This window comes from Ranitomeya variabilis, chromosome 7 (assembly GCF_051348905.1).
Source record: "Ranitomeya variabilis isolate aRanVar5 chromosome 7, aRanVar5.hap1, whole genome shotgun sequence".
NCBI lineage: Eukaryota > Metazoa > Chordata > Amphibia > Anura > Dendrobatidae > Ranitomeya > Ranitomeya variabilis.
The window spans coordinates 223,714,358-223,734,953 of NC_135238.1; the positions used below are offsets into that span (position 1 = coordinate 223,714,358).

At 44.2% G+C, this 20,596-nt stretch overlaps 1 protein-coding gene across 4 annotated transcripts in view; it reads left to right on the top strand.

Moving 5' to 3' along the window:
• Window positions 1–20,596, top strand: part of QTMAN (queuosine-tRNA mannosyltransferase) — a 310,972-nt gene that overhangs the window by 45,691 nt on the left and 244,685 nt on the right. For all 4 annotated transcript variants that reach the window (XM_077273016.1, XM_077273013.1, XM_077273015.1 and 1 more), the window contains exon 3: window positions 14,896–15,063. In XM_077273016.1, the coding sequence (XP_077129131.1) occupies window positions 14,896–15,063 (168 nt within the window). The remainder of the gene's footprint in view (window positions 1–14,895; window positions 15,064–20,596) is intronic.

Genomic DNA, 20,596 nt, shown 5'->3' on the forward strand with positions numbered 1-20,596 from the left:
TTGTAAAAACCAGAACCGAAATAAATAGTGGCTCATATACAATGTAATAGAATATAAGGTAAATGCATATATGAAGAAGTTCCTTTAATCTGGCTTCCAATAAATAGCTTCTGGCGCGGAACAGCAATATAACGAGAGATGTTAGAAGACCGAGCCGATGAAGCAAATTTTAGGATAGAGGGTTTTCCCACTCATTTGTACCTTATAAAGAAATTAAGTGTTAGAGAGGAGGTCTGTTATTTTCTGTTTTTTTAATTAAAATAAAAAAAAGAAATCACTGGTCACTGATTAGCTGCAGCGGTGAGATTGAAGAGAATTACTCCTGGCTTTATCATCCAGCATGGACAGAATGTCACCAATGCTGCCAATGAGTGGCCTCTGATTGGCAGCATCAGTCCCATGGCATCCCTCGCTAAAAAAAGAGGGAAAATGTGCAAAGTATATAGGCATTGGTACAGAGGGTTTCTTTTTTTTTCCTTTTTGTTTATTTTCAGATGTCCATGTGTTAATTTGTAAAATAAAAACAGAATCCCCTTTAACAGAGGATGGTCCTTATTGGAAGATCATCATATCTTGGATATAGTGGAGAGTGGCTACAAATGGCGTCTCTCCTTTGATTCGAATGGTCACTGTAATTATTAATTTCACCTGTGATGGCGCTGTATGGAAACAGAACACTTACTGCCAGTTTCCACACTGATTACAGCTGATCACTTGGGATCCCAGCAGAAGAACTTTTCGGCCCCCTTTCATTAAAGAGGTTGTCCATTACTTTTACTTTGATGGCCTATCCTTAGGACAGGTCATCAATGTCTGATCGGCCGGGGTCCGATACCTGGCACCCCCACCGATCAGCTGTTACCGGTATCAGCGGCAGGAAGTACCCACTTGCCAAGCTGCTCCGTCTACTTGTAGTGGCCACCTCTGGGTGCTACACATCCGCCTCCTATTGATTTGAATAGGAGGCGGATGTGCAGTACTAAGTCCCAGCCACTACAAGTAGACAGAGCAGCTCGGCAAGTGGGTACTTCCTGCCGCCGCCGCTAACACCGGTAACAGCTGATGGGCGGGGGTGCCAGGTATTGGACCCCGGCCGATCAGACACTGATGACCTGTCCTAAGGATAGGCCATTAGTGTAACAGTAGTGGACAACCTCTTTAAGACTGGCGGAGCATGCCGGAACAAGAGGCACCTAATTTATTATAAGGTGCACACCAGTTCATGAATTAGGTGCATCTCCACTGTGGCATGCACCTTCGTGCGCTCTCCAGAATTCTCACTAAAGTCAGGGACTGGAGTAACATTTTTTGGCTTAAGAAACCCTGCTACTCTTAATTATGTTTCGAGCAGATAGCGCCATGCCTCATCCCTCCCTGGCTCTTCCCATTTTGGCATAGTTGCCCAAAACTGGTGAGGAAATGTCAAAAGTCACAACATTTTTGTGCAAAAATTCTGCAACATTTCAAGGTGCTTTGCACTAGAATTCGTAGAATTAACCCTTGATAAATCTGCATTTTTGTGATGAGTTTGTCAGCGGATCCTTCTAAGATTGTTCTGGACTGAACCTTTTATTTTGTGTGTTTTCATCTCTATCCTTTCAGCTGGGCGTTACATCATTTTCTGTGGCCACCCATAATATCTGGATTTCTTATACACATCATGTGCCATTGATTACGAGTTAAGGTGAACATCTGGGTAAGAATTTCTCTAGGATAGTGCAAGATGAATGTTTTTCCATTTGAGTGCTCTCCGGTGCTCCACTGCACCAAAATTTGTCTTCAATTCATATGCAAAGGAGACTCCCAAATTGGGGGCATATCGGCGCACTTGCAGTGCAGTGCTCGATGCTGCACTCCACTTCTTGATTGACACTTGTGAGCAAAAGTGATGTCATACAGCAGAGCATCATCTACCGCCACTGTCAATCAAGTAGCAAAGGGCGGCGCCAAGGACTGCAAGTGCACCAATACGCCGACCAATCGGCTCTGCATCCCCATCAGCTTTTTTTGACCATTGGTGCTCACCCGACCACCCACTATGAGGAATTACTATCTAAGCATTACCCTTTGACCAGGAGTGAACTGAACGTCATTGTGTGCCAAGTTTTTGAGTTACTGGTGTTGCTAAAAGCTAGAAGAAGGGGCGTCTTTATACAAACATTTGCAAGTATTGTGGGAGTTTCTGGTTGAACAGGGGAAAGCTTAGAATATCCTACGATCTTGGGTACATGCTAATGGCATAAACCTTTATGTTCTGCGTTAACTTTTCCAGACAGTAAAGAAACATTCACTGTTATATCAGGACTCACCGCACCGCTTTGGGTAACCCTGTATGATAGCTCTGTCAATTCTGGAGGCAGGATGCATTTTTAATACCGCATGTAAAGCAAATTTGCCTCTTATTTGCTTTAGACAGTCTATCAATTCCCCCTCGAGACAGCACTTCATGAGCATTAATCAGGCAGTGCCTTGGTGATTTCACCGATCGTTTATTGAATTGATAGGCGGTGTACAGGGGGGGGGGGGGGGAGACTAGTGCTCTAATGCAACTTATTGTTAGTAGCAATCATAGAAGTCAATATTGACCCTTTAATGAGACTTGGCACATGACGGGGTATAAAGCCAAACCACAATGTTCTCCAGAATGACCTATATTTGCAGACAGTTCTTTCTGGGTTCTTACCCCCATTGTCCATGCAACGTAGAAGACTGGTTATCATGTTTTCTTTCCCAGCGAGTATTGCATAGCCAATAAGTGTCCCAACACCAGCTTGACAGTCTTCTTAAGGAGAAACTTTACCCCTTAGAACCAACTCCTCATCCTGCCAACCAGTCTTCTAATTTTCACTCATGACTAATAAAAACCACCAAAACAACCGTTGTAATTGAAGGTGTTTTCCTTTTTAAAGAACTTTCTGCTTTGACTTTATAGCCAAACTAATACCAGGGCTGACTCTGACTCCTAAAATATATAATAAATTGGGTTTAGTAGTTCAGTGCAGTCTGTGATGTAAATATTTTCATAATAATTTGGTAAAGTTATAAAATGTCCTATAAATGTCTGTTCTATTCCTTATCTAAGTGCGACGCCCACCAGGGCCGTGGAGTACTTGGAACCGAGTTGGACAGTTCTTTGGGGAAGTCACGGGGCGTGACTTGGTTCCATGGCCCTGGGCGTGCAATAACAACGATGCAAGGGGGAAAAGTTTGTAGGGGATTGATTAGTGACGCCACCCATGGTGTTCGGCGATAGATGGCCGACGCTGCGGTTCAGGTCCACTGGGGCCGATGGTGACGCAGCAAAGATGTTTCAGCTCTCCACGGGTAGAGCGGGGCCCAAGGGCAGATATAGGGTAAATGATGGATCTGTTGTAGTACTGGGCAGGTAACGCAGTAAATAATTCTGAAGACAGAGCGGGGTGCAGTCTTCACACTTTACTCACAGTTTTTAGGTTACAGTCTCCAGCTGGGTGCTGTGTCCTCAGGGTCGGTGGTCCAGCCAGCTCTCAGGTAATTTTGGGTGCACTTTTTCGGGACCCCCTTCTTGTGTACTCTTCCAGGTTGTCTCTGTGCTGGCCCTTGTCTTCCTGCCCTGCGCTTTACACACACTGTCCCAAGCCAGCAGCCTCAGATTCTGTCTGGCGACGTCCTCCTGGTCCCCTTGACCCTATGTGGCTAACTTTTCAGGAATTGTGTGTAGATTTGGATGTGGCACATACACACACCACAGCCTCCGGTTTGCTAGATGAGTCCTGCAGTCTCTCCACTAGTCTGGTGCCGGTCCCCACTGCGACCTGATCCCTCCACCTGACTACGGTTGGCGTGGATTCGGGCGTCCAGGGTGGATTCTTCACTTCCCTGGCCCCTAGGACCTCTTCTCTTCTCCTGGAACTCCTGTCTCTGCTCCTTCCTCTTCTCTATCGCCTCTCATTAACTAACTGCCCTCCAGAATCTTCCTGACTCCTCCTACTAACTAACTCCGCCTCACTCCTGTCTCCATGGCAGCACTTCACTATCAACTGTCACTCTACCCACAGGTCTCCTCTTATCTGCTTCCTCCACCCACACCCTCTACCTAGTTCCCCCTTCGGCCTGAGATGGGGCCCTCCCTAAATAGGGTACGCCAAGATCCCCTGACCTGGCTTGGTGTGGTGTTGGATGCTAGTGTGTGGGTACCGGATAGTGCCCCCTCCTTACCTGAGAGTGTGATACCACACCTCTGGCTGAGGTGCAGTACCTCTGTGGCGACTGAACCCTCAGGGGCGCCACATAAGGATCTCGGCTTTTAGTTGAGATGAATCTGTGTTGCACTTTATGTACATGCTCAGTAGTGACCAGTGATGTGGAGTTGGAGTCGGAAGTCAGGGAAATTGAGGAGTCAGAGTCGATGGTTTGGCTTACTGACTTCACAGCCCTGCCCTATACAGTTTACATAGCTTTCAGCTACACAATGTTTCGGAGGATTATGGCTGCCATCCTACTTGACTCTCCCATACACAGTATAGTTGGCTCTGCCGAGTGCTCCTGTGTTCTCTATGAGGGCCACTGTTTGACATCTCTGGTGGCAGCTTATCTCTAGAGAACAAAAGGATTGGCAGTCCAAAACTGGACGTGCTGGATCCTTCTTTCCCTACAATCATCTGATGGGGGTGCACATACACATTAGAATGCCGTCCAAACCCGTCAATATTGGCAGATTCGGCCATCGTTCCTCTAATATGTATGGAGGCCTTAAGTCTTATGCTCAGGCTCTTTAAAGGGTCAATATTTACTTCTTAGGCTGCATTCTACCAATACGTGGTACTACAGGCAATTTGCATATTTTATTTTCAAGGGAGCCTTACATAATCTGTTAGTTTCCCAGCTTGATGGTCTCCTTAAGTAGAAACTTTATCCTCCAGTCCCTAAATGCAAGGAGGCACAGACTTTTTTTTAGCACCCCCTGCTTTGGTGCATGAGTGGTGACTGATGCAAAGCTTGGATGTCCTAAACTTTGGTGCAGATACTATACCTGGACCCTCTATCTAACAAAGCTTGGCTTAAAAATATACATGTCCTATCCAGTAAAATTCTGATAAGCCCCTAAGTATCCAAGTTGCCATACTAGCAAAATTTGATGGATTTTTTCAAAAAGCAGTTTGCGTAATCCTTCCCGGACTTTAATATTCAGTATTCAATGTACATTTTTCTATGTTGACACCACGCAGGGGACAATATCACAACTATGCATTTCTTATGAGAGTGCCAAAATGTTGTAGTCAGGACTTAAGGGTATGTGCACACGTTGCGGATTCTCTGTGGATCCGCAGCTGTATTTGCGGTTTTTACAGTACAATGTAAATCAATGAAAAAAAAAAAAAACGCTGTGCAGATGGTGCAGAAAATTCCGTGCAGAAACGCAGACTCTTCAACACTCGCGGGCATCAACATCTGATGGGGAGCGTCACAAGACTGCTGCATCTAATCAGTGGACGCTAAAAACACCGATTACATGATTAATGTCTGGATGTTGATGCTCCAAAAATCGGCCAGGGGCAATGTAATAAGTGCAGAGGAGCGGCATCGATCCGTGGGATGAGTTTAGGGTTCTAAATTTTTTTTTTTTTTTTATATCCCTCTGACCTGTGAACAATACCATTTACAGTGGGTGAAAAAATCTTTTTTTTTCTTACTTTGCAATTTTTTTTTTTTTTTTAAATGAGTGGCATTTCCTAATTTCTTCTCTTTGCTTCTTGTCTTGCAAAATTTCAACAAGTGTTTCCAGTATTGTCAGTCTGGATCATCAGACACCAGATTTACGGAATTTCACTGTGCTATATTGTGATTATAATGTGATGAAGACTGACAAATCCCATATAGCATAGTAATTTTTTTTTTGTAATTTTTGCTATCATATTTATAACTTTTTTGCGATCATATTTATGAGTTCTGTCTTAACACTTTTTTTTTTTTTTCATTTTTAATTATTATTGAATTTTTGTTTTTCTTTGCCTTTTTTTTTAACATATAAACAGGTGGGCTCGGGCATATTCTTTCATTTTTCTTCCACAAACTGCCACATGAAGCGTTACTTCCCGCTGACAGTCACGTTCCTGAGAGAAATTAATCTACGTGCAGATTCCAGTTTCTCTTATTTATCATTTTAGTTGTTTTTTTTTTCAATAAAACTCTTTTTCGTGCTGAAACTGTCAGATGTGGATGTAATCCCAGCGTTAGCATAATTATACAATAATTTACTCAGCACGTACCTGTGGCCTTGAATGTCCTTAGTAAAGTATCTTTAAGACTGCTGTAGGGCAGAAGTGATGGACGCTGATTAGCTGGTAGGGTGTAATCAGCTGAGCTGGCATGAAGTGCTAAACTAAATCGCTAATAACTGGCACTGACTAGATAATACCATGGAAAGATTTTTGATGCTACACTCAAGTGCGAAAGAAACGGTGGAAAAAAAAATAATGCCGACATGATCAGTATACAGAGGATAAGATGCACACTCTTTCTTACGCCTGCGATTAAAAAAAAAAAAGATTAAAGTCTAAAAAAGTAGTTAACGGACCATAAAAAAATCTGTTTCTTTCAAAAACTTTATTACAGGCAAATGCAAAGCTATTGCCCACCAAAAAAATGCATATGATAGAGCCCCATCAGCGTTCTATTCTTCTCAAAGAGGATCTGTTGGCTCTCCTGTGTGTAGTATATAGAGGATCTGTCAGCTCTCCAGTGTGATGTAGTATATAGAGGATCTGTCAGCTCTCCTGTGTGGTGTAGTATATAGAGGATCTGTCAGCTCTCCTGTGTGGTGTAGTATATAGAGGATCTGTCAGCTCTCCTGTGTGGTGTAGTATATAGAGGATCTGTCAGCTCTCCTGTGTGGTATAGAATATAGAGGATCTGTCAGCTCTCCTCTATATACTACGCCACACAGAAGAGCTGACAGATCCTCTATATACTACACCACACAGGAGAGCTGACAGATCCTCTATATACTACACCACACACGAGAGCTGACAGATCCACTATATACTACACCTCACAGGAGAGCTGACAGATCCTCTATATACTATACCACACAGGAGAGCTGACAGATCCTCTATATACTGCACCACACAGGAGAGCTGACAGATGCTCTATATACTACACCTCACAGGAGAGCTGACAGATCCTCTATATACTGCACCACACAGGAGAGCTGACAGATCCTCTATATACTGCACCACACAGGAGAGCTGACAGATCCTCTATATACTATACCACACAGGAGAGCTGACAGATCCTCTATATACTACACCACACAGGAGAGTTGACAGATCCTCTATATACTACACCTCACAGGAGAGCTGACAGATCCTCTATATACTATACCACACAGGAGAGCTGACAGATCCTCTATATACTGCACCACACAGGAGAGCTGACAGATGCTCTATATACTACACCTCACAGGAGAGCTGACAGATGCTCTATATACTATACCACACAGGAGAGCTGACAGATCCTCTATATACTGCACCTCACAGGAGAGCTGACAGATCCTCTATATACTATACCACACAGGAGAGCTGACAGATCCTCTATATACTACACCACACAGGAGAGTTGACAGATCCTCTATATACTACACCTCACAGGAGAGCTGACAGATCCTCTATATACTATACCACACAGGAGAGCTGACAGATCCTCTATATACTGCACCACACAGGAGAGCTTACAGATGCTCTATATACTGCACCACACAGGAGAGCTGACAGATCCTCTATATTCTATACCACACAGGGGAATTGTGTCCTTCACAAGGTATCACAAGTTTATAGGTCCATGGCACAGATCTATAGACCTTTGTATGGTTTAGGATTGTGCAGGAATCATGCATTTTCCAGCGCAGTTGTAGACCTTTTGCGCAGCACTACTTGGCGCATGAACAGATGTATTGAGATTCTTCCCTGAAATAGCCTAAACACAGATTACGTTTCAGGATTCTTCTCTGACGAGAAGGTCGCACCAGAGTAAGTTCTTGGTACGAGACCATCAGATCTGTTCTGCAAGCCCCCTATCATCTTCCACCATGGAGGTCAGCCTATATTGAGTCTGATGTGTATCAATAATGGTTTATATATAGAAAATTTATCGCTTGGAACATTTGCACCATCCTTGACCCGTCATCCATGCATTTATTGATGTCAGCACTTTAGCCCCAAACGCATTACTTGTAATTTAACACTGAAGCTGAAGACAAAACACCCAAACACTTGTGACAACGCCTGTCAGTCCGGAGGATGGTGGTGCGGTGTAATTACCGCTATCCATTTCCGAGATTGTGCAGATAAATCTGCTCCGTCGCAGGATATCCTGGGGTCTCTTTGTATTAACATTGTCATTATTTTCAGTCTAACCTATAATAGAGCCTCATCTGGTTTGAGTCAGATTGCTGCCTTGGCTTTTTTTTTTTTTTCTTCTTTGGTTGGTTCTTTTCAAACGTGCTGCTCAGAAGTCATTGAAGCTGAAAAGTCTGAAGGAAATGCGAAGCATCCTCGCGCTGATGATCTACAGTGGTGTGATTGTGCAGCAGTACGTATGGCTCGTGGGCTGACCACATGAAAGCGCACATTTACAGACCAGATGAGCTTAACTTACAAAGTATGCCAGAGCTTCAAAAGCTCGTAGACAACCAGTCCCGTGCAAAATAGAAACCTTGTCTTTCTTCTCTTTATTAACAACACTCTGTCTCCGCTGATAATACGGCAGGATCTCATTTGAACCTGGAACCGTTTCCTCTTCGCCGTTCTAGTAATCGTAGACACGGAGGATGTCTGCTAAGGTAAAATGGGCCGACTGGCGGATCTTCAAAGGTGAAGCAATGGATTGTAATGATGAAGGCTTTAGGGTTATTTACTGTCAATGTATACAGAGGTAGTAAGAAAAAGAGAAAGCAGAAGAACCTTCATGTACCCCATCCAACAAACAAACTAAATATACATGGACAGATAAACTGCACCCAACCAGCACCAATCGGCGATCTAACAAGTCCATCAACCCTTGTTTAATAATGTGCCATGAATATTACGACCAATCTGGAAAGAGTATTCCCATCTCTTATATGTACAGCATATCCACGAGTCCCATCAATCGGACCATCATTTATGCTGAGGATGGGGCGCTTACGCACACCACTGTCGGATAAGATGTGGTCGGAATTTTTATTCTTTTCTATGGGAATTCCGACCTCCTCTCCACTGACATGCAGCACTGAGGTCGTATTAATGGGATGGATGTGGGAGTCTCATCTATTATACAATAATGGCATATCCTGTGTAACAGAAAGGAACGACCTTAACGTTATTATCGGCAGCACTTCCCCGGTTTATATTAATGGATGTGCTGCCGACAAATGATACTTTTGATACATAAATAAAAATGCAATCAGAGGCAAATGATCGCCCGGCCTTTGATCGCCGGGCCTGTGTACACTGGGTGAGGATGGAGAATGACCAAGTGGATCCGATCAATATCATCGCCCCCGTTTAAAAAAAGTCCTTATGTTCCTTTAGTTCAGAGGTGGGAAAGCTAATTGACTGGTTAGGTTACACATCATTGTCAATATTGGGTTTTCATTAATCTGGGAAAGTTGGATGACGCAGAACAGTTGTTATTGCGTCCATGATGGGTGTATTGGGTGAATGAGCTGAAATTCGGCAGATTTAGATTTTTCATACAATAGTGTAGAGGACTGTTTTTAGTATCTTCACAGTTTTGCAGTATCGGAGGTATCCTATGCACCTGTTGCTGTAAATCACTAGGCTCCTATGTGAAAAAAAAAATGGTTGCTCTGTGATATAGTTTTCTTTTTTTTTTTCTTTTTTACTGCAAGGAATATTTCAGCAGACTGCCATTTCATGTAGCTGAAAAAAGTTGTGTAATCTTTATGAATTGAGAAAAAAGAATGAATAGTCCCCTTGCCACCTCCAGGAGCATGGATCCCTAAAGCTATCTTAATCTTTGTAGGGGAAGTGGGGGCGGAACTTTGTCTCTCTACAAGATGTGGAGGGGCGAGTCTTTGTCTCTACAGTAAGTGGGGGGGCGAGTCTTTGTCTCTACAGGAAGTGGAGGGGCAAGTCTTTGTCTCTACAGGAAGTGGGTGGTGGGTCTTTGTCTCTACAGGAAGTGGAAGGGCAAGTCTTTGTCTCTACAGGAAGTGGGTGATGGGTCTTTGTCTCTACAGGAAGTGGAAAGGTGAGTCTTGTCTCTACAGTAAGTGGAGGGGCGAGTCTTTGTCTCTACAGGAAGTGGAGGGGCAAGTCTTTGTCTCTACAGGAAGTGGGTGGTGGGTCTTTGTCTCTACAGGAAGTGGGTGGTGGGTCTTTTGTCTCTACAGGCAGTTGAGGGGCGAGTCTTTGTCTACAGTAAGTGGAGGGGTGAGTATTTGTCTCTACAGGAAGTGGGTGGTGGGTCTTTTGTCTCTACAGGAAGTGGAGGGGCGAGTCTTTGTCTCTACAGGAAGTGGAGGGGCGAGTCTTTGTACAGGAAGTGGGTGGTGGGTCTTTGTCTCTACTGAAAGTGGGTGGTGGGTCTTTGTCTCTACAGGAAGTGAAGCGGCGAGTCTTTGTCTCTACAGGAAGTGGGAGGCGGGTCTTTGTCTCTCTACAGGAAGTGAAGGGGTGAGTCTTTGTCTCTACAGGAAGTGGGAGGCGGGTCTTTGTCTCTCTACAGGAAGTATTAGTTTCTTTGTCTCTTTATAGGAAGTGGGAGTTTCTTTGTCTCTCTACAGAAAATGTGGACCAAACTGTGTACAGACATAATAGAGAGTTGTGTTTTCAGTTCAGGGCAGCCAAACCATTGGACAAAAGCTGGAGCAATGCAGATTGGAATATGAAGGGTAAAAAAGTCCCTGCATCTATAGTACTGTCAGAATGCTGATAAAGGAACTGCCCACTAAATAAGATGGATGGCAAGTTACAGTTCCTGGACATATAAGACTGACATTTACATCAAATGATGTTTTAGCGATTTTTGAGGACAGGGCGCAGCAAGACCATGCTTTTCTATAGGTTTAGTGTGAAAGGAAAGGGCAGCAGCACTACATAAGTGTGGTCGAGCAGTACTATATATAAAGTTCTGGCAAGTCCTGACAATATACCATAACATTTTATGATAGCAAAAGGCATTTTATGACGAATGCTAAAATTACTATTTATATACAGTACATAATATAATTTATAAATTGTTTCATGTCAATTGAGGTCACAGAAATATATATATTTTTTTTCCTTCCTAAATATGACTTCTATATTTGCGCATTAAACTAACTGTATTTTAAGATGACCTTAAGGTTTTTCTGCATTTTGCACAATTGTGAACATAAAGATGTTGGTCTCCTGGAAGGAAATGCTGATACAGAAGCTGTCAGGAGCTATCATTCTCTCCCGTATTTTTCCTCACATTACTTCAGGTCCTTTCTTTGCAGATAAGCCCTGTGGCTTCATAAACCTCACCTTGTTCCAATTGCTTAAATAGTGGCCGGAGGGGAAAAATTAATGTTGATGTCAAACACAATAACAAGTGACATACAGTTCTGCCTTGCATTGCATTAGGGTAAACTTAACTTTCCTCGTCCTTAGCACTAGGTGTTAGATGGAAGTGTTTAATAGTCTCCGAGCCCCACAGATCATCTATTAACAATGGAAACGTTCCATTTGTGGCCTCTGTAAGACGACGGAGCCCCTATTAAATGATGCAGAATGGTCATGGAGGATCTTGTAGCTGTTATGATCCATTATTCATATACAGCGAGTATGATCTACAGCGCTCTACACCTAGTATATTGATTCACATCGGTCCCTAACCCATGGAGCTTACTGTCTAATTGTTCACAATAGCCAATTTCATAGGAAAAACTTTGCTGGGCTTTTAGGACTGGGAACTTTTTGGTTTTAATCCTAGAGTTTTTGCATCCGCCTTCTGCTTACTAGAAGAGCCCCGGATCCTAGGGTTCTTCTTGTGGCAGAACGAAGTCACCGCTGCAGTTTTTTCCTTGTTCAATAAGTATTCACTTGATTTTCAAGACCACACTCGCCACAGCAAAACAAACCTACTTCTCATCTCTTATTTCCTCCCTGTCCCACAACCCCAAACAGTTATTCAACACCTTCAATTCTCTCCTCCGCCCCCCAGCGCCTCCTCCCTCCCCACTCATCTCTCCTGAAGACTTTGCCTCATTTTTCAAGCAGAAGATTGATAGCATCAGAGACAGTTTCAGTCGACAACCCCCAGAACCCTTCCTCCCAACTACCCAGCCCTCCACCTCCAAAACCAACTTCTCCACCATTACAGAAGACAGACTCTCCACTCTACTCTCAAGATCGCATCTCACCACCTGTGCACTTGATCCGATCCCATCCCACTTCATCCCAAACCTCGCCACAGTCTTCATCCCAACCCTAACCCATCTCTTCAACCTATCACTAACAACTGGTGTTTTCCCCTCAAGCTTTAAACATGCCTCAATCACACCTATCCTCAAAAAGTCCTCTCTTGACCCATCCTCTGTATCTAGCTATCGCCCTATATCACTTCTCCCCTATGCCTCAAAACTACTGGAACAACAAGTCCATCTTGAACTGTCCTCCCATCTATCTTCCTGCTCCCTCTTCGACCGCTTTCAATCTGGCTTCCGGTCACACCACTCCACTGAAACTGCCCTAACTAAGGTCACCAATGACCTATTAACCACCAAGAGCAAGCGGTACTACTCTGTCCTCCTCCTCCTGGACCTGTCCTCTGCCTTTGACACAGTGGACCATTTCCTGTTGCTGCAGACCCTCTCATCCCTTGGCATCACAGACTTGGCCCTATCCTGGATCTCATCATACCTAACAGACCGGACATTCAGCGTCTCCCACTCACACACCACCTCCTCACCTCGCCCCCTATCTGTCGGAGTCCCGCAAGGTTCAGTTCTAGGGCCCCTGCTCTTCTCCATTTACACCTTTGGCCTGGGACAGCTCATAGAACCTCACGGCTTTCAGTATCACCTCTATGCTGATGACACACAGATCTACATCTCTGGACCAGATATCACCACCCTTCTAGCCAGAATCCCTCAATGTCTATCCGCTATTTCATCCTTCTTCTCCGCTAGATTTCTAAAACTTAACATGGACAAAACAGAATTCATCGTCTTTCCCCCATCTCACGCGACTTCCCCAACGAACCTATCCATTACAGTAAACGGCTGCCCACTCTCCCCAGTCCCACAAGCCCGCCGTCTTGGGGTAATCCTTGACACTGATCTCTCCTTCAAACCACATATCCAAACCCTTTCCACTTCCTGCCGCCTCCAACTCAAAAATATTTCACTGATCCGTACATTCCTAAACCAAGAATCTGCAAAAACCCTAGTCCATGCCCTCATCATCTCCCGCCTCGACTACTGTAACCTCCTGCTCTGTGGCCTCCCCTCTAACACTCTCGCACCCCTCCAATCTATTCTAAACTCTGCTGCCCGACTAATCCACCTGTCCCCCCGCTATTCCCCGGCCTCTCCCCTCTGTCAATCCCTTCACTGGCTCCCCATTACCCAGAGACTCCTGTACAAAAGCCTAACCATGACATACAAAGCCATCCACACCCTGTCTCCTCCATACATCTGTGACCTCGTCTCCCGGTACTTTCCTGCACGCAACCTCCGATCCTCACAAGACCTCCTTCTCTACTCCCCTCTTATCTCCTCTTCACACAATCGCATACAAGATTTCTCTCGTGCATACCCCCTAACTCTGGAACTCTCTACCACAACATATCAGACTCTCGCCTACCATCGAAACCTTCAAAAAGAACCTGAAGACCCACCTCTTCCGACAAGCCTACAACCTGCAGTAACCACCAATCGACCAAACCGCTGCACGACCAGCTCTATCCTCACCTACTGTATCCTCACCCATCCCTTGTAGATTGTGAGCCCTCCCGGGCAGGGTCCTCTCTCCTCCTGTTCCAGTTGTGACTTGTATTGTTCAAGATTATTGTACTTGTTTTTATTATGCATACCCCTCCTCACATGTAAAGCGCCATGGAATAAATGGCGCTATAATAATAAATAATAATAATAATAATTTTGCAGGGAAAACCACTGTATCACCTGAAAAATCACACGGTTTCACAGTTGAAACCACAATTTTTTTTGGTGAGCAATTATAAAGATTTGAGTGGCTTGTAACTCCATTTGGCCTTCATATACAAGGGAGACCACATGGAGCGGCCGGCTGTACAACCGCGGTGGACAATGGCACCACGATTTTGTTTCAGCCACGTTATTTTGTCTCTTTAACATTTGTATCACATCCATGTTAACAATTGCAATCAATATCATACGGAGGGTGTCAATATTGCATCTGTTCTGTTTTTTTAACACCCATTGAGTTTAATGGCTGATTCTGATCCAAAAATGGGATCAGGGTATTGCATCCTGTTTATTTTTTGCACGCGGAAAATCACTTGATCGATAGCGATCATTGGAAAACTTTTAAAGCTTTGACCAGTGGCGATTGGTAGACTAGAGTGGCTGAAACGTCAGCCAAGAAAGTAATGATGGTCTCATAGACCTTCTCTTGAGCTTGTTTTCGGCCTTAGTAGAGAGTAGTGCTCAGATGAGGGGTCTCAGCACCTCCAGGAATCCCACCGATCAAAAGTTCTGAAAAGTTTTGTGAGATGACAGCTTCTCCTTGGCTGCAGTGAACCCACGAGACACTGCAAACTACCGTGATCGTGTTTTATAAAATAGATGTGACTACAGATTACTTTTGGTCCACTTGGCGCCCCGGCTTTTCTATTTGTTTTTATTATTTCTTTATGATTTGCACTGGTTATTGCACTTTTTTTGATAATCAATTGTCTCAATTTCAGGGTCCTTTTCACGAGCTCGGTACTCAACCTGTCTGAACTCGTTGCTCTCCGACCCGACCTTGGGAAGCTGAGAAAAGTCTTGTATTTTCACGAAAACCAGTTGGTTTACCCAGTTCGAAAAAATCAAGATAGAGATTTCCAGTATGGCTACAACCAAATCCTTTCATGGTAAGTGTGTGATGTGCATTACCTATGTCCAGAGATGAGCAAATTGGCAAGACCGTGGTCTAGCGGCATGTCTGTATTCCAGTACCGCGGGATGTGATCCCTGCGAACCTCCTCCTTCCTGTAAGGCAGGGGTGGGGAACCTCAGGCCCCAGAGCCATTTATGGCCCTCGTTGACCTTTACAGAGTCCCCGCATCTTATCTGAATTATAGGTCTTGTTTGATGTTATCCTTTCGGCTTGACATACACATGATATCACAGGGCCTGACAATCGGGTGAGACAGGAGCAGGTTCACAGGGCTCCCGTCTTGCAGTCACAGACTACCAAGGTGGCCTCCGGGCCAGGATCCTGAAAATCATTCCATCATCTATGTCTTATGGTGAGACTGAAACTTCTCAACATGTCTAATTTCAAGATGACCGTTCACTTGGAGCTAAAGTTACTGTCGCACTTCTATCACTTTTACGGTCGTTTTTATGTAAAACTATAATTTTTTTTTTAAAAATGGCGGCATAAAAAAAAAATCAGAAACCAGCACCACTGTTTATCCCTAGGTAAATCAACATGATGATGAGCACAATCCCAGGCACCTTTTTGTTTGAGACCGGACTTGTAAACCTGTGCATGCAATTATAGGAAAAGATAAAAAATGCAAATTGTATACAGGAGGAAAACATTAATGGATTGACTTTTATGTAAATGTCATGTCTGCTGCAGAGAAAACTTGCAACCCTCTGCTAACCTTTCATATTTAAAGGCATTATAACCTCGCGTTCGCTCTCTGCTTAATTATTCCTGCAGGGAAATGCATATGCTACACTTAGGTTAGATCTTTTTTTTTTTTTCTATCGTTCTTCTGTAGAATCTGTAAAAATTTGCAGCCCTGCATCTGATTTCCCATTTGTCACTTTTGCCATTTACCGGTTGTTCTAGTTGAAAGCGGCGTTGACCCCCAATACCATTATATTATACTGTGATTAAAACTGTACTAACAGACATGCAGATTGACGTCTATAGGAAAAAGCCGGTAGAGATGGTGCATGCATTAGATAAACTTAAAGGGATGGTACATCATCCATCAAAAACCCTTGGCTGCTCCGTTTCAAAATGGCACCACACAGCTGTCCACAGATTGTACCTGGTATTGCAGATTGGATTCATGGAAGTGAAAAGATCAGAGCTTCGGCACGGTCCATGGAACCTCAAAGCCATATTTTGCAAAGATGAGTAGAAAGGACTGGACCAATGGCAGATTTTTAGTTATTGACAGATATAAACCTCCTGGGCTTGGCTGGAGAACTTCTGCCTTGGAAGTGAGCGGTGCCCGATGATTGACCGTTCTAACCAGAGTCATGGCCAGACTGTCTTGTCAGAGTCATGGCCTGTGTATGCTCCGATGCTGCGAGCAGAGGCAGCTTTCCTTCTGCACAGGGACAGCTTCAGAGATGGCAAACGTTATAGCACAGAGATGGTCAGCGCTGCGCTCCTTGCTTAGGAGACCACCCATCATCGAAGGGGCCGGTAGCCTACTCAACGAGAACTGCACAGTAAAAAAAGTGGAGAATTGTCCATTGTGGCAATACCTCTAGGATATAGCATGCTATCATGTGGGGCTTCATTTTTGCCACATTTTTTTGAAAATCGCTGGAAAAAAATGGCACTTTTACACCACTAATAGTAATAGGTTAGGCCATCAAGATCTGATTAAAGGGATATGACCCTGTCGATGAGCTGCAGTAAGGGGCCGCTACAAACCATTTATTGTACGATGAATGCATTTTTTTTTTTTTCAATAAAAACTCCCTTGATCACAAAGATCACACTAACTTCTAGGCCCCCCCCATTGATCCTGGGAATAAAGGGGAGGGAGAACTGTCGCAATTTTTTTGGTTGTGGAGGTAAAATTAAAAGAGGACTCGGCAGTGCACCACTTTATTCCCAGGATCGGTGGGGGTCCTAGAACTTGAGCCATCACCTATTATAAGGTGACTGGGGTATCATTGTGATTTATTATCAGATTATGCGAACGGAATGCTACTTTAAATGGTTTTACTTAAAAAAATCAAGTTATTCCCTATCCGTAGAACAGGGGATAACTTACTGATCGTGATCGGTGCAGGTTTTACTGCTGGAACTTCCAGTGATCCCGAGAATGGGGCTCGGCAGCCCTGTTCTGAATGGAGGGGATGTGTGCATGCTCATTGTCTATGGGACCGCTGTAAATAGCCAATCGCAGAGCTCAGCAGCCCTACAAACAACACATGGAGAGGAGGCCGAGCATGCGCAACTAGCGGGCAGACCCACAGCAATTCACTAGTTGTCCCCTATGAAATGTATTGGGGGATAACTAAATTTTTTGGAGAATAACCCTATAAAGAAAGATTCACATTGATTTCCGGGCTGATGTAGGGTTAGTATGTAATGTCCACTCTGCGGGCCCCTTTAATGCTTACGTGAAATCTTCTAGTCCGGTTGCGCACTGTACACTTCATCCTCCAAGTTCTCCCCCACGTTTTCCTTTTATTAATGCATGGTCCTTGTATTATGTCTATCAGCGGATGTACAGTACAGAGAATCCAGTCGCTTCAGTGGGTGGAAAAGTGAAAATTAGAGGTCGGCTTGCTTTGTCTTGTATAATGGAGTGTGAGGAGCCTCGTTGATAAATTTCGGAGCATAAGACGTCTCTCTTTCTCCATTATGGCCAATGAAGCATATCCACATCAGTTCACCCGTTCTAGCTTCACACGGAGTTAAATAATGTCTCAGACCTTTAACAGGAGCGCTGCGCCATGTTCACGAGCCGCTAAGCCATCACTCAGCGATGTATCTTAATGCAAGATGCGGCTGAAGTAAAAATGATGGCGTCATCGTGTCACAAACCCGTTATGTCTGAGCGTTGGCCAATATGAAGATCGTAACCTTCAGTGACTAACATAATATTGTCATGGGTTTAAGTAGAAGTAGGGCAGCAAGCAAAATAGCTACAGGTGGATTTTTCGCCAGCTTTCCTAGGGTCCTAACTCTGCCTAATGATGTAATTCCCCCCACTCATCTTCTCGCGATATAATAGCAGTATGTTAAGGAGTGCTGGCTCAGTGGTCAGCAAGCTGCGAGCTCTGCTCTAAAGCTGGACAGATCCCTGTATCTGGTCAGCTTCATTGTCCCTGTGCTTCTCCCATGCTGAGGAAGTCTCTCCAGCGATCAACCGTGATCGCCAGGAGAAATGCTTCTGACAGTTTGCTTTCCCTATAGCGGCCACCGCAGGTGACATGTGGAATTACATGGTGGCAATTGCAATGAATAAAAACAACCACATAATAGTTGATTGTGTCTTATCCAGTAGACTGTGTTCTCTGTTCCATGTCTTGGAGCATGTATCGGCAGCTGACTAGTGACTTGGACATGGTAGGTCTAAACAAGGGAGGAAGGGATTGTACTTTCTTCACAGGTTTTCCCCTTCTGATTCCACCGGATTGCTCACCCTCTAAAGATCTTTCTAATTGTGTCTTTTTATCACCCCATGCAGCCGGATGTATTTTACCTAATAAACATTATTTTATACAAATCACCATCTAGCAGTCTTATGGGTGGGCCCGGACCATCCTCAATACCTCCTGCGATCTTGGTAATGTGGACAATGTGAATGGTTTCCTCTCCGGTATCTCCATTGAGCACGGAGTTGTGTCTCGCTGTCCACGTTGAGCTGTAGCTTCTCCCATACGCCTAGAATATTTGCTTAACCTGTGTGTGGAGGTGTGGACAATACCACACTGAAGTCTTCAATGGAAATAGCAGAGCACGTAACGCCAAGTCAGAAGACCAAAGAAGCAGGTTATGAAATGTCGTCTGATGAAGCAAAAGTTTGAGAGCCAAACGGAGAAGGAAGGCTGAGGTCAGGGCGGGCAGCAGACAAAAAGACAAGGTCAGAAACACAAGTCGAGTCAAATCCAGGAAGCCACAGAAGCCTGGAAGCAAAAAGACCTTGTTGCTCAGACCTCAATACAGTTGTATTATTGTACTGATGAAAGGCTGAAGCTGCTGTGGTGTACGTCACCGGATGTAAAAGTGCTAATTATCCCTTATTTCCGAAGTACAGTCCTACGTGTACACATTGTGGGGGCTTTTGAGGCATCACCGGAGTATGGGTGAAACATTGCTGAATAACATTTTTTTTCTATGGTCTACTAAAGGTCACCATTGGGATAAGCTCCCCTCAGGTTATATTGATGCCTTGAGGACCTCTTTTTATAGGGTTACTCCTAAAATGTTCAGGTCCTCAAGTCATATCTTGCAGACCTGACTGCAGGGACACCCACCTTTCCCATGAACGGGACTCTGAAATACCCACTCGGAAGTGAGCAGTGGCTGTGCTGGCCCGTCAAAGCTGCATTCATTTTCTACGAGACTTCCAGAGAGTGTGAAGCACTGTAATTGGCTGTTGGTGAAGTCCACTTTTAAAGGGGTTGGTCAGGCTTAAGATATTGATGACCTGTCCCTAAGAAATCAGATCATGGGAGGTCCAACATCCGGCACCCCTATCGATCAGCTATTTGTAGGTCCTGCGGTGGCCAGATGTAATCAGTGACTTGAGCCAGAAAAGCACAGCGCCATTCACTGTGTAGTGGCCATTCTATGGTACTGCAGTTCAGCTCCTACTAACTGGAATAGGAGCTGAGCTGCAGTGCCCATGAACAGACTCTACCCAGTGAATGGAGATGTGCTGTTTCGGCTGCTTTCACTGTTACATCTGGCTGCTGCCGGAGCTTAGAGCAGCTAATTCATGGGGGTGCCATGTGTTGTACTGATCTGATGTTATTAACCTATTCTAATCATAGGTCATCAATCTTAAGGCTGTTATTACCTGTTTCTGTTATTTTGGGGTCTATTGGTATGAGTTTGGTTTTTACACACAGCTCTGTTAGTTTTAAGAATATAATTTTATCTGTCAGCAGTCACCACTAGAGGGAGCTCACTGCAGACAGGTTTATTAATGAGTTCAGTATACAAAATGTATTCAGTGAGCACCTAAGCTCCCCCTAGTGGTTGCTGCCGGTAAGCCAGAGTTTTAGCTTCTAATAATACTTTAATACTCTATAGTTTAGGGTCCTGTCATGACAGAGTTTTGGACTTTATTTAGATTTTAAAAATATATTGGTGTTCTCGAAGGGTGGGCATTTACTGTAATAATAAAAAGCTTTCCTGCCAATCACTTGGAAGGGTACAGTTTACCTAATTTATTTTTTTAATGTCACTCGTAAAACCTTAAAGGATATTGTTGAATAGTGCTTGAACATAAAAACAATTTAGCGCTTATTAAAAATTTTCAGCCGTTCTTGAGATATCAACAGTTTTCTTTTGTTTACAGCTTGTTGCCGTAGAGATCGACCACCTCTAGACAGCAGAAGAAGCTGAGTGCTAGCCACCTCTTTTCAGTTGAGCTTGTAGGCACTGTTTTGTAGCTTGTGGGGCTCTCTGGAGCGTGTAGTTACCTCCTATTACCTGCCATCTTACGAGGTAGACGGCAGTGGTGGTCG